At 39.3% G+C, this 14,738-nt stretch overlaps 1 protein-coding gene across 1 annotated transcript in view; it reads left to right on the top strand.

The window, feature by feature from the left end:
* ABCB27 (transporter associated with antigen processing protein 2) overlaps nt 1-14,738 on the top strand; it is a 142,459-nt gene that overhangs the window by 114,373 nt on the left and 13,348 nt on the right. The window contains exons 13-14 of the mRNA XM_089807477.1: nt 13,166-13,231; nt 13,384-13,491. Of these exons, the coding sequence (XP_089663603.1) occupies nt 13,166-13,231; nt 13,384-13,491 (174 nt within the window). The remainder of the gene's footprint in view (nt 1-13,165; nt 13,232-13,383; nt 13,492-14,738) is intronic.

Genomic DNA, 14,738 nt, shown 5'->3' with positions numbered 1-14,738 from the left:
TGCTGCTATAGAGGGGATACATTCTAGATTACAAACAACCCATAACATAGATGTGATAGGTTGGGATATTTCATCCATCTCTTCAATGCATGAAATCATAAGACTGCCCATAGAAACTGAAATGTTAGTATCATAATCTTCCTCGATGGTGACCAAGAAGTGATGAAACATATCATGGACAAATTTTGCAATTTGAGATCTAAGAGGAGGTTGCTTACTTTGACATTTGCACAATTCTCCAATATTGTAGATCTGCTAACAAAGGGGTCACTATTGAAGTCATCAAGACTCTTAAAGCTGTCAACTATCAAATGCAATATCTCTATCATGGTGTTATCATCATATGGTGCTTTAGGAGCCAAAATTCTCAAGATCTCACTGAGACATGCTGCAACTCCCAATCTTTTATCCTTGTCATGGTGTCTCAAAAGCTTGGGTTGACTTAAGGCATTCTTAATTAGCGAGAGAATTCTTTGTATAAATCTTGAAGGTAATTGGTTCACCATACACAAACATGCTTCCAATTTATCTAATGAAAGATCTACACCCTCACTGAGCTCTTTGCCAATCTTTTGTAGTGCATTCAACCACCACTCTCCATCGCTATTCGGTGCCATAGTGTCATCCAAATACCAAAATCTCTCAATCATCTCAACAGGCTGGTAATATCACCAGCTCTGATACCACTATAATGTTCCGAAGGCGAACTCGGCTTGAAGGCAATCTCACCCAAAGGAAATATCGACCCAAAGGGTATCTCTGTCCAGAGGCAATCTTGACCCAAAATCTTTTTTCGGAGGCAATCTCGATCTGAAGGCATCCTTAACCCTAAGGGGATCTCAACCTGAAGGGAATGACTTCTCGAAGGGAATCTCAATCCGAAGGAAAAGACTTCTCGGAGGGAACATTGATCCGAAGGCAATGACTTCCCGAAGGGGATCTCGACCTAAAGACAATGACTTCTCGAAGGGAATCTTGACCTGAAGGCAATCGCTTTGATATTACTGTAATGTTCCACTTTTGGAGGGCACTCTGTTGGCGTATGGTCTGATGAGTATGTCGTATAGTGTCGATGTTTGGCGCATGGTAGTCACAAATGACCTATGATTGTCCGTAGGTAGGGATACGATGGGGGGCAAGGCTGTATGGTGATAAGTTTGGAGAATGCAGGAAGTCGTATGGTGAAGGCCAAGGGCAAGAAGCCATATGGTGGAAATGAGAGTGATAGGAGCGGTTGTATGGTGGCCGTGTCAATGAAGAGCGTGGTTAAGAGGAATGTGTTAAGAATATAGCTTCATTCGGATTGAAGCAATTCATTTATCACTAAATATAATATATATTGATAGATACATACATACATACATACATACATACATGTATATATATATATATATATATATTAATGTTGATTCAAATTAATTCATTAGTCAAAGACATCAATTGGTTCTTAATCATATGTCTTCTAATCTTGCCGATAACCATTGTTAATGAAAAAGGGAGTCACGACCATGAAGGGCTATGACTACCATCACAACTCTTCATGATAGTGACCCATCAAACAATATATCTATTCTAATCGGTGGCTGTATAGACTATCAATTAATTACAGTGGCATTGCATACTCTCCAACAGTCATCGAATTATTAGATATTCTATCTCAGATTTGGATATAAGTAAAGTCATCAATATCAGACATTTCTGATTCATATAAATAGAAAATCAGAAACCATAAAGACAAAGAATATACATTATAAGATCTTAATAACTGTACATCAGTGTTTTAGATTTAATATTCTGAGATAAATTATTCTTTAGAAATGATCCATAGATTTAACATGGTATCAGAGCACTTTATGAAGTCCATAAATCAATTGAACTTTGGCATAGAAGATTAGGGCACCTTGGCTTTAGTGCCCTTCCTACTATAGGAAAAATCACTATAGGTATACCTAATCTCAAATCTGATCACACTAGTATTTGTAAAGGGTGTGCACTAGTTAAAAATAAAAAGGGGTATTTTCCTTTAAGTAAACACAAGTCTAAAATGGTACTAGAACTTTTCCACACCGATTTGTGTGGACCCATGTTAACACCCTCTCTAGGGGGATTGTTGTACTATGTGACCTTCAGTGATGATTACTCTAGAAAACATGGATATACTTACTAAAACTAAAAGAATCTAATGAAGTTTTACAAAAGTTCAAAGAATTTAATGCTTTAGCGGAAAATCATACTGGGAAGAAAATAAAAACATTAAGATCAGATAATGGAGGTGAATACACTTTCAACATCTTCAAAGAATTTTGTGTTTCTATTGGGATTAAGAGGGAGACTACAGTACCTTATAATCCTCAACAAAATAGGGTTGTAGAAAGAAAAAATAGAACTATTATAGAAGCAACAAAAGCCATGATTCATGACCAAAATCTCCCTATGTCTTTTTGGGCTGCATCAACAAGTACAACAGTATACATACAAAACAGAAGCCCTCATGCAACATTAGAAAATGTAAGTCTTGAAGAAGCTTTCAAAGGGAACAAACCAAACCTTAGTCATCTAAGAATTTTTGGTTGTCTAGTGTACATTCACATTCCCAAAGAGAAAAGGTCCAAATTAGAACCTTCCGGAAAGAAAGACATTTTGGTTGGTTACAGTGAAACAACTAAGAGTTATAGAGTATATATTCTAGGACAAAAGTCCGTTGAAATTAGTAGGGATGTTTAGTTTGACAAAGATATCACTTTCAAAACATCCTTAAACAAAGAAGATGAGGAAATTGAAAATTAGAGAGAGTACATCATAGAAGATGATTATAATACTGAGAATTAGAGGGAGAACACTATAGAAGATACTCCAACTAGAAATCTAGGAGAGAGTCTTTCAGAAGAATGAGACATACCTGCACCTAGTGCTGAGAATGATGAAGTTTTAAATCACAAGAAAATACCACTATGGGCCAGGAAAATGATTGAAGAGAACAATGTAGAACCAAATGAGATTTCTAGAGAAAATAAGAAAAAGAGAAAATGTTATGTAGCCTTATTAATAGAACTCACAAAAACAGAGCCAACTAATGTTGAGGAGGCTTTAAAATGTGAAGCATGGAAACATGCAACGATAGAAGAATATCAATCCATTCTAAAAAATGATGTCTGAGATATCGTACCCAGACCTAAAAATAAATCAGTTGTATCTTCAAAATTGTTGTTTAAAATCAAGTATGCACTTGACGGAAGCATTGAACAACACAAGGCCAGATTTGTTGCAAGAGGTTTCTCTCAAAAAGGCCAGAATTGACTATGAGGAAACATTTGCTCCAGTTGCACGCTACACCTCAATAAGAACAGTAATTGCCATTACTACATCCAAAGGATGAAAAATACATAAAATGGATGTAAAGACAACTTTTCTAAATAGCATTATTGAAGAAGTATATATAGAACAACTTGATGGGTTCACCACACATGACAACATGCTTTATGTATGCAAACTAAAAAAAGCTCTCTATGGCCTTAAGCAAGCTCCTAGGGCTTGGTATGAGAGGATAGACAACTATCTCTCCAAGTTAGGATACTCTAAAAATGAAGGTGATCCTAACATATACTTCAAAATATCTAGTGATGACATGTTAATCCTTGTTCTTTATGTTGATGATTTATTGATAACAGGTGCAAACCACCTTATAGCCTAATGTAAACAAGATCTCATAGCTGAATTTGACATAAAGGATCTTGGACTTCTACATTATTTTTTATGTTTAGAATTGAGGCAGAAAGAGAAATATATTTTCCTAAATCAAGGAAAAAACACTACTGATATATTGACTAGATTTGGGATGATGGATTGTAAGCCTCTCTAAACTCCAATGGAAACTAACCTTCATAAGCTTAAAAGCGAAGCAGCAGATTCAAAACTTGTAGACCCTACTCACTACCATCAAATTGTTGGATCTCTTATGTACCTGGTAGATACACGACCAGATATCTGCTATGCTACAAATGTGTTAAGTCACTTCATGTGTGAACCCAAGAAGATTCATATAATGGCTGCCAAGCATATCTTAACATATCTACGAGGAACAATGGGTCTCGGACTAAATTATACAAATACAGAGTTACAGCTTAAAGGGTATTTTGATTCAGATTGGGCAAGTAGTTGTATTGATCGTAAGAGTACTATAGGATGTTGTTTAAGTCTTGGATCAGCTATGGTATCTTTGTTCAGTAGAAAAAAGTCTACAATTGCTTAGAGCTCCACCAAAGCTGAATACATGGCTGCCTCTATGGGAGCATGTGAAGCAGTATGGCCAAGGAAACTTTTATTTGGATTATTTGGAAAACCACTAAAACCCACTATTATCTATTGTGACAATCAAAGCTGCATTAAACGACTAGTTGACCTAGTTTTCCATAACAGGTTCAAGCACATAGAGATTCCTTACCATTATGAAGGGACATGGTGGACAGAGATGTTATCAAATTGATCTACATTAGCACTAAAGAACAAAATGCAAACATTTTCACTAAGCCTCTTGCAAAGTTAAAAATTGAGTACTTCAGGAACAAACTTGGAATGATTAATTTGTAACTTGAGATTAAAATCTCGTATTATATAAATTACTCATGAATATTTAATAAAATCAATATTGCAATATTGTGGATGTGTTGTGATGATCTTTCATGCAGAAGGGTCACTATTGTAAGATGACGACCTTAACAATGATTTGACTTATTGTCATGTGTTTCTAAAGTATTAGAACAAATGATGACGGCTGACCCAAGATTGATTAGATTGGATTAAAATCCTGGAATATGTTGGATATCTTGATTATCACTGGATTCAGTCTCAGAATAGATAGGAATAGTGGTAACAGTTGATCGAGTGCATTACTAGGTAATATGCATTCAATCCTCTTTCTTTTAAAAGGGAGTGTTAAGAATATAGCTTCATTCGGATTGAAGCGATTCATTTATCATTTAACACTATATATATATATATATATATATATATATATTATTGTGATGATATTAAATAATTACACAAAGAACTATATGTATATATATGGTTAGATATTAAAATTGAATATATATTAATGTTGATACAAATTAATTCGTTAGTCAAAGACATGAATTAGTTCATGACTGTATGTATTCTAACCTTGCCGATAACCATTGTTAATGAATAAGGGAGTCACAACCAGGAAGGGTTGTGACTCCCGTCACAACTCTTCATGATCGTGACTTGTCAAACAATATATCTATTCTAATCGGTGGCTGTGTAGATTATCAATTAATTACAGTGGCATCCTAGTCGTGACTCCTGTCACAACTCTTCATGATAGTGACTCGTCAAACAATATATCTATTCTAATTGGTGGCTGTGTAGACTATCAATTAATTACAGTGGCATTGCATACTCTCCAACAGTCTTTGAATTATCAGATATTCTATCTCAGATTTGGATATAAGTAAAGTCATCGATATCATGCATTTCTTATTCATATTAATAGAAAATCAGAAATCATAAAGACTTCAAGAATATACATTATAAGATCTTAATAACTGTACATCAGTGTTTCAAATTTAATATTTTGAGGTTAAATTATTCTCTAGAAACGATCCATAGATTTAACAAAATGACAGTGTGCAGGCAATGCGAAGAGTGAAATAATAATAAGTACTAACCAATAATGATAATGCCAATCATGCAATTAACACTGAATGAAAAATTAATACTCGCATACATCAGATAGTTGTTCTTCCAATCATGAAATATAATTGCATACAAAGATGGTGCTCCCGATGTGCCAAATCCAAAGCAAAGTAATACATAGACGAAATACCGTGAAGGTTGAATCCCACAAAAATCGGAGAAAGCCAAGTAGGGAAGATCTTTCACTTCTGGAATGGCGAACAATACGAAACTCCAATAGGAATTCGCAATACAAAGAAATAATCCAAATTGCATAACAACTACTACTTACATGTCGTGCTTAAATACCCTTCAGAGGAACTCCCAATGGTTTACAAAGATAGCTGACGACAACACCTATGGAAACAATTAAAATAAAAATGGGTCCAAGATATACTAAATCAGTTGGAACCACAAATACAAATATTATTAACTTGGGCCCCATATTAATTAATTAAAGTAACCAATTAAAGGTCCTTTTATTATATTATTAAAAATTTGGAACCAATTAATTAATTAATCAAATTAAATTATTACATTAAAATTTGGGTACATGACATCTAATCTTATGACTTGAGAAAAAAGTGATTAGTATATTTTTGTACCCTAAGTAAACTCAAATAACTTGGCGAATAGGACTTAGATGATGAACTAGCTAGGAAAACTACATAGTTCACACTATTAGAAGACAGACATATTGAGTGGGCTAAAGATACAAGGGTTGCGGTTGAAGCTTTTAGGTTTCCATATTATTTGTAAATTTTAATGGACAATTTTTTAATTTACAATAACCAGGGTTGCTTGGAAATATGGGTGTATGTTGGTGCTTCAGAGACAGGTACAGGTATGGATTTGACTATTTTTCCAAAATATGAGATGCGGTTACTTTTGGTACATCATTTTTTTGTATCATTTAATATTTTGTAGAAAGTCTGAAAATATAATCACATTTAATTTTCAAAACAAGAACAGCGAAAAAGTTCACTGTCAAACATTAATTTTGAAGATGAAGTACACAAATTGAACTGTCATACAATCATTATATCAAAGTTTCAAACTAAATTAGTGATTACATATTGAAATAAGCTTGATAAATAGCAAGCTGATACACAAACAAAAATCAGAAATCTTAATTAAGGTCCTTAGCTATGATGCTCTCCACTAAGTAACCCACTGAGTACCCAGTATGGGATACGCGTACCAGTACCTCATATGTGTCCTGGGGGTATGGGTACAAGTACCCGTGCAACTATGACAATAACCCATTTTCTAAATTTACCAGTGTTTTTTATCGATGCTTTCCTTGCTTCTAAAACTGTATTTGTTTCCTTGTTTCAGGTAACTCTTTAAATATCTATAAACTTATCAGATATTTTAGCTCTAGAAATGTGCCAATGAAAACACAGTGGGAGTTTTTATATTTAAGAATGTCCTTGCTTCTAAAACTGCAGCTGTTACCAAGTTTTTAGATAACTTCTCAAATATCCTTGTACTTTTCAATATTTTGGTTCCAGAATTCTCATATACCAAAGACAACACAGTGAGAATTGATAATAAAATCAAACATGGCAAGGTTGTGATATTGTGTAGAGCTATGCAACACCCAAATTTTAAATGATGGAGAACATGAATAGTTTGCTTTTGATGTTTAAACCAACAAAATCAGAGTTAATGTGATTTTATTGTTACTGTTGTCTATGATACTTCCTTTTGTGTCACATCTTATATTTGCTTGTTGCATCCTTTTTTTGTGCAAAACCACCTGTGTTACAGTTTGTTGATTGAATGACAGGAGCTTTAGAGTTGTTTGGCAAGCCAATGTTTACCTTTTAGTGGATTTGTTAGTGGGAATATATTGCACTGTTTTATTCTCATTTATCATGCAAAATTGATTGCTTAATTTCTATTTACATAGGTGCATTATTGTTAGCCGACTGGATGGTTCCGGCGGTATCTTGTATTCTGTAGCCGACAGTCCGGCGATGTTTCTGTAGCCGACGGTCCGGCGGTGTTTCTGTAGCCGACGGTCCGGCGGTAAATAGTTTGTAACGGATAAAATAATTGTGGCCGACGGACTCCTTCGGGAAGGTTCGGCAGTAGTATTTATATCCTGTCCGGGATCATTGTAAATCATCATTCACTTACTATTGCGAATATTATGCTACTGTTCTGCTGTTACTTTCTGTATGCGTTCATTTACTTTACCTGAACGGTAAACATTTGGCGCCGTTGCCTTATGAATCTGGAAGGTGGGAGGAATGAAGATTAATGCCAAATCAGCTTAACAAGGATCGGAATAAGGTGAAGGGAAAAGATGGAATCCGTATTGCGCAAGAGAATTTAATTCTAGCACAGCAAGCCGAAAGCCGACGAAGATTTCAAAGGATTGCTGACGGAAACCGAAGTGCGAAGGAATTGTTGGAGGAGACTCGGCAGTGGGTGGAATTGGTGGAAGAAGCACGGGAGTAGTTCTTGAATTTGTGTTCGCCGAGGGAAGAAAATTCAGACGGGAGAGCATCAACTCGCACAGCTCGCGGTGCCGACGGAGCACGAGCGTGGAGTGACCTCTTCGTCCAGGATAGACTTCCGCGGGAAACAATTTTGCAGGATCCTCCGTCTTCACCAAGGGTTGCAACTGTCGACACCTCCGGTGTGGGAGTGCAGACTGCCGGTGTGGGAATACAGATTGCCGGTGTGGGAGTGCCGACCACTGTAGGAGTACAGACCTCCAGAGTTATGGCGGGACCCAAAGAAAAATTACCGAAATTCGAAGGCGATGGTACTGCCGACCCCCTCCGACATTGTAAGACATGTGAGACGATCTGGCAGGCAAATGGAATCACAGATGCCGATGAATGGGCCAGGCAATTTCCGGCAACCCTACGGGGTGTCGCGATTGATTGGTTTTCGGATATGGATCCGCAGAAGCTGGATACATGGGATAACATTAAAAAGGAGTTTTTGGCAGAATTTAAACTTTTGCGGGATGATAATGAAATTGTAGCAGAAATTTTCAATACCAAGCAGGGGAAGCACGAAACTGTTCGTGTATACGCCAGAAGATTGAAAGACTTAATAAACAAAATGGAAAGCAAGCCAGCGGACGGATTGCAGAAAAGGTGGTTTGTGGACAGCCTACGCTCAAAACTGTGGAGGAAAATGAAAATTGTGCCACCGTCATCATATGCCGATGCTTATAACAGAGCACTGGACCTTGAAAGTGCGCAGAAGACAAAGAAGAAGAAAACTAGCTCCTCTGATTCTGATGACGACGAGCCTGTCGGAGATGATAGCAGCGATGACGAAGGTAGTAGCAAAAAGGTTCGTGCCTTACAGAAGGATATGGTTCGAATGATGGAGTTTAAAAACATGCAGAAGGAGCCAAAAGGTAGTGAACTGTGGTGCACGGAATGTAAGACCGACGGTCATACTAAGGGATCGTGCTCGAAGAACCAATTCTGTGACATCTGTCAGATCATGGGCCATTCGACAAAGGACTTTCCTTTTAACATGAAGACAAGAGGATCTCTGCAGGTGCTTCTTACGCAGCAGGCTTCCCCGTCGGGCAATAACGGAAATGCAAACATTGATGGTGCCACATCCAGAGGGTATAGGAATAATAGCAGAGGGCAAAATAACAACAATGCAAATAATAACAATAATAATGGAGGCCGAAGTCGAACCCAATATGATGCAAACGGACGGCCGATCGTTCAATGTCGAGCGTGTAATTTGTGGGGTCATTTTGCGTGAGATTGTACAGTGGCAAACACCGAAATTATTATGCAGATGGTGCGGACCCGGCGATCACGAAGATTCCAAGTGTCCAAAGGCTGGAGTAAATTTGATCACTGTCGGCACGGATGTAGAGGAGGTTCTGGCAATTACACGGAGGCAAGCGGAGGAAAAGAGAAAAGTGGGGGAAGTGCAGGCGGACATTGCAAAGGCATTGTCGGCGGAAACATCTCAGTTGAAGGACATCACCGGCACCTTGGCAAAGAACTTCGCAGAACAAAGCATTGTACGACAGATCTTACAAACGGAGATACCGGTCAAGATAAGTGACCTCCTTCTCACAATGCCCCAGTTACGGACGGCTATTTTGAATCATACACTGTTTTCAAAAGCACCGGAGGACACAGGAAGGAATAGTAGGGAAGTAATGTCAACAGACCCAATGCTGCTGGCACTCACCTCCGGACGGCATCCGGCGGTCGTTGAGATGGGGATTTTGGGAAATGTTTTGACAGAGACAATTGTTGACGGAGGGTCCGACGTGAATGTCTTACCGGAGGATACTTGGAAGTTGGGAAAACCGACGTTGTGGCCACCTGCATTTCAGTTGCTCACGGCAGACCAACATGGAATCAAACCGTTGGGAATTCTGAAAGCACAACCGGTAACAATTGGTACGCAACCATTTTTATTGGATTTTGTAGTCATTCCATTAAAAAGAAAAGGCTATGATGCTATTCTGGGACGGGATTGGTTGGTGCAAGCAAAAGTAAAACATGATTGGAAACGCAATACCCTATCAATGGAGCGCGGAGGCAAAAGATTCATAATTGACCTGCACACGCAAATGGTTGGCGAGGAGGCAGCATTGTTAGATTCTGACAGTGAAGGCGAGAGTGATGATGAAGGAAAGAGGAGAATGGAACCGGATGAAGGAGTATTGAGACTTGACGGAGGATCGAATGACGACGACCTGGACTCAGTGAATGGCCTTTACCACTGGCAAATAGAAGACTACGAACTCTTTCCGAGTTGCAATATGCTAAGGGTTGACGAAGATGAGAAAAAGGAGGAAAATGAATGTCCGCAGGAATGCAAGGAAGCGGAAGAAGGAAAAGCTGCTATGGCTGAAGCTGAGGGGAAGAACACACAGTTTGAAGACAAAAAAACGAAAGATTCCACTGTCCGGTACATGGTGAATAGACCGCGCGGAAAGAAAAGGTCACACTGCAGCATAAAATTAGTGGAAGGGCACCGACAGCAAGGAAATAATCCAGTTGTGCGACGACACCAGGCACGACCGCAGGCACAGTGGGCGACGAGGGTGGCACAGAACAAATGTAAGGCGTACGACAGTCAAAATGAAATCAAAGTGGAAAAGTTTAAGGGCAGTTGGGTTGGACCTTATCAGATTCGGAAGGTCGGCGACAATGGAGCGATCAGATTATCAACCCTGGATAGGCAGAAGGTACCTCCGACAGTCAACAGATCCAAATTCAAAATATATGGTGCTAGGAAGACTCCATCGTTGTCACAAGATGGCCAGCTGACTCCGTTGTCGTTGCAGAATGATGACACCTGGAGGCAAAATGGAGGTACCTCTGTCATTTGATGTGTAAAATAAAATAAAATAAAATTTTGAAAAAAAAAAAAAAAAAAAAAAGAATTGGAAAAAAAAAAAGAGTCGTGGAAAAGCCCTGCGGGCATCACCTACCGGAGGCCCCGCGGGTAGCACCTACCGGAGACCCCGCGGGCAACATCCGCTGGAGGCCCCGCGGGCAGCACCTGCCGGAGGCCCCGCGGGCAACACCTGCCGGAGGTCCCGCGGGCAAGTCTACCCGCGGGCAACAGCGGTTGGAGGACCCCGCGGGCGTCGAAGTTGGAGGCCCCACAGGCAACAGCTGTCCGCGGCCAGTGAAGTTGAAAGTTCCGCGGGTCCACGGGCAAGAGACCCCCGCGGAGTGCGAAGCCGCGGGCATAAAATTTTAGAAAATCCTCGCCAAAAAGCCACCGGTGGAAGAATGGTCCGTGGGCACAAATTTTTTTTGCATCCTCCGCCAATGATAGCCGCGGGCTTACAATCATTTCCGCCAGAATTTTTAGCAGCCTCCGACGGTAAGAGAAAAGACTGCGGGCGACGACAGGAAGGCCGCGGGTAGGAGAAGAATGGGTCGCGGGAAGAAAAAGAAAGGCTGCGGGGAGAAAAGAAAGGCCGCGGAGAGAACAGAAAGGCCGCAGGGAGAACAGGAAGGCCGCAGGTGATGCAGAGTCAGAGGTTCATTACTTAAAAAAAAAAAAAAAAAACGTCGATAGAATCAAGTTGTTCAGAATGAGTGACAGATGATGCCAAAGGGAAGGGGACGCATTCATGGTTGCTAGAAAGAGTGCAGAATCGGCAGATAATGACAGAAATGGTGTGATCCGTGCATTCCTGTGTGGGTTGCTGCCCCTCGACCTCGTGGGGGCGCTGCCCCTCGACCCTGCCGGGGGCGTTGCCCCCTGGACCCCCAGTCGTGGCGGATATCAGCCGTGGGAGTCTGACCAGTTGAGAAGAGTTGAAGTTGCTGCAGGCATGAACTTTCTGTGTACCAGAGGCAGTGGGAGCAGGTGTTGGCTGTGAGGCTATCTGGGTGGATGCGTAGAGAGCTCGGGAGGAGCTGATCATCCGGTTGGAGGCAGTGCAGCGACACTTGGCTTAGGGTACCGAGGAATTGAAAACAGAGAAAGCAGCACAGGTGGCTATCAAGGTCAGCTTGAGGAGACAGTATTGTGTTAGTAGAGGCTACAGATGTAACGGGATGAATGTGGAAGTGATATGACAGAAGCAGATTTCTCTTGTTGTAGTCACTCTATTAATGTATTTTGTTGTTAATTTGTCTCAGATATTTTGTCAGTCGTCAGGAGACGACTTTTCTTTTTGGGGGGGATGGTGTTAGCCGACTGGATGGTTCCGGCGGTATCTTGTATTCTGTAGCCGACGGTCCGGCGATGTTTCTGTAGCCGACGGTCCGGCGGTGTTTCTGTAGCCGACGGTCCGGCGATGTTCTGTAGCCGACGGTGTTTCTGTAGCCGACGGTCCGGCGGTAAATAGTTTGTAACGGATAAAATAATTGTGGCCGACGGACTCCTTCGGGAAGGTTCGGCAGTAGTATTTATATCCCGTCCGGGATCATTGTAAATCATCATTCACTTACTATTGCGAATATTATGCTACTGTTCTGCTGTTACTTTCTGTATGCGTTCATTTACTTTACCTGTACGGTAAACAATTATCAAGGCTTTCTATTTGCATTATAGTTTATAACACACTCTTGATTTTGAAAGCATTCCAAAGTCATAATGTATTAAAGAACGACAATCCTACAAAATATAGGTAAGATTACGAAGGAAATTGATTACATATTATAATAAAATAATTGTTCTTTTGCATCTCCTGATAAATAGCTAGACAAATAATCTTTCAAATATAAGTATTAGAATGAAAATCAAGCTTTTGAATTTAGAAATATTAGAATTCCTGGTGCATGCTATGTTATCATCAATGCCAAACATTTGGAATAGTCACATAGTTTGATGTTTGTCTTGACTTGTGTATTTGTTTCAATGCATTTTTTCTTTAAGGTATTCATGAGATCAAAAATTCTATCACATCATTGCATTACTCTTTTGAATACATCCACATACATTTTATTCATTGCATACTTGAAGATTTTGATAATTGTGATTCCACATTTTGTAGGGCGTGCACCTGAGGCTGAAACCTGGCGCTAAAGTTGCTCTTGTAGGACCTAGTGGGGGTGGTAAGGTAATTCTCTAAAATTTCTCATCAATACTAATACTCTGCATTTTATGCCTTCGGATAGTTGCTAATACTATTGTTTTACCTGTTTCAGTTCATCTTTTTTATTTTCAACATTCTAATATGTGTAGAGCTTTTGATTGGTGACATTTTTGTAGACAACGATTGCAAACTTAATAGAAAGATTCTATGATCCTATTAAGGGAAAGATCCTTCTTAATGGAGTGCCGTTGGTGGAGGTCTCTCATCAACATTTGCATGAAAAGGTACTGCAGCTTTCTTTTTGCTCAATACACACAATATTATGTATGAAAAACAGATGTCACAGTGATGCTCTAAGTAACAATTGCACATAAGTTAAACTTCTTTTTTACAAATCTTGCCTTGGGCATTAAAATTAAATTTTCAGTATTGGATCAACCAAAGTCCAATTGTTTCTCCCGACCAAATTTCTAAGGTTCTTGTTCATGTCAGAATTGTAGGTATTTTCTCCTGTTGATGCTCATAAATAAAGTGTGGTTAGACCCATTCAACTGGTCTGATTGGACTAGGTCGTATTTGTTTTTGTGGTTAGAACTCAGGAGTATTAATTTTAATAATGTAATAGCATTAAATCAAAATGGATGTTTTGGATAAGCTTTTCAAAGCAAAATGTTCTAATCTGCAATTGCTGTCAAAGCATTGCCTGATTTTGAAGGTTAAAAAGGTGGGCTGGCAGTAGGTTTTAGACACAACAGCCCTAGCCTTGTAGCCAACCTTGTAGAGACGAGAAAGAGTAAACTGCTTGAGTGCCAATATGAGCATTAGAAGTAGAACTATGCTATAATTATAAACAAGCCAATCTAACAGAAGGAGAGAGAATAAATAGCTGTTCAATCTGCAGTACAATGATCCAAACTTATGTGCAAATTTTAATGTCATTTATACTCCGTAGTTTTTACATTCTATGCACTAACTTTTAGACTGTGTTAGTTTAACTGTTGAAGACTATCGCATTTGCCACTAAGTCTGTCAGATGTAAACATTTTTTTTTAATCTTGCTAACTTGAAGTCCTGTTTTAAAACTAAATAAGAATATTTAGTTAAAACGTGCAATCTGGTCCCCAACAAGTTTCCCTCCTTGATGGTAGTCCTAGAGTGTGTTGAGCACCCTTGAATTACATCTACGCAGGGAATGTCTGCCCTTTTTTGGGTACTGGTCGTGCAGATGATTTTAATTTTGACTTTTATACTGCAGCTATGATTGGGGTATTTCTCCTGTGTAGATACTCGGTGAGGCTTGTTTAGTGTTTGCATCTATCTCCTTCAACCTGCAGATTAGATTGTCCTTGAAGATTTGATTGACCCCTGCATCTATGGTTATTAGATTTGATTAGATGGGATATGGTTTGCATCACAACCTGTTGCATGTCTTTATACAATGTTACACTGGTACGCATCCTTGGCCTTCCAGAATCACAAGAGATATTCCTCAGCATTTCAGGGACTTATTAGGACATCAGTACCCTAACAT

Source organism: Cupressus sempervirens, chromosome 10, assembly GCF_028749045.1.
Source record: "Cupressus sempervirens isolate cs-2001-9-10 chromosome 10, ASM2874904v1, whole genome shotgun sequence".
NCBI classification, from domain to species: domain Eukaryota; kingdom Viridiplantae; phylum Streptophyta; class Pinopsida; order Cupressales; family Cupressaceae; genus Cupressus; species Cupressus sempervirens.
The sequence above is the reverse complement of the archived record's forward strand: the minus strand, read 5'-3'. Positions and strand labels throughout refer to the sequence as shown.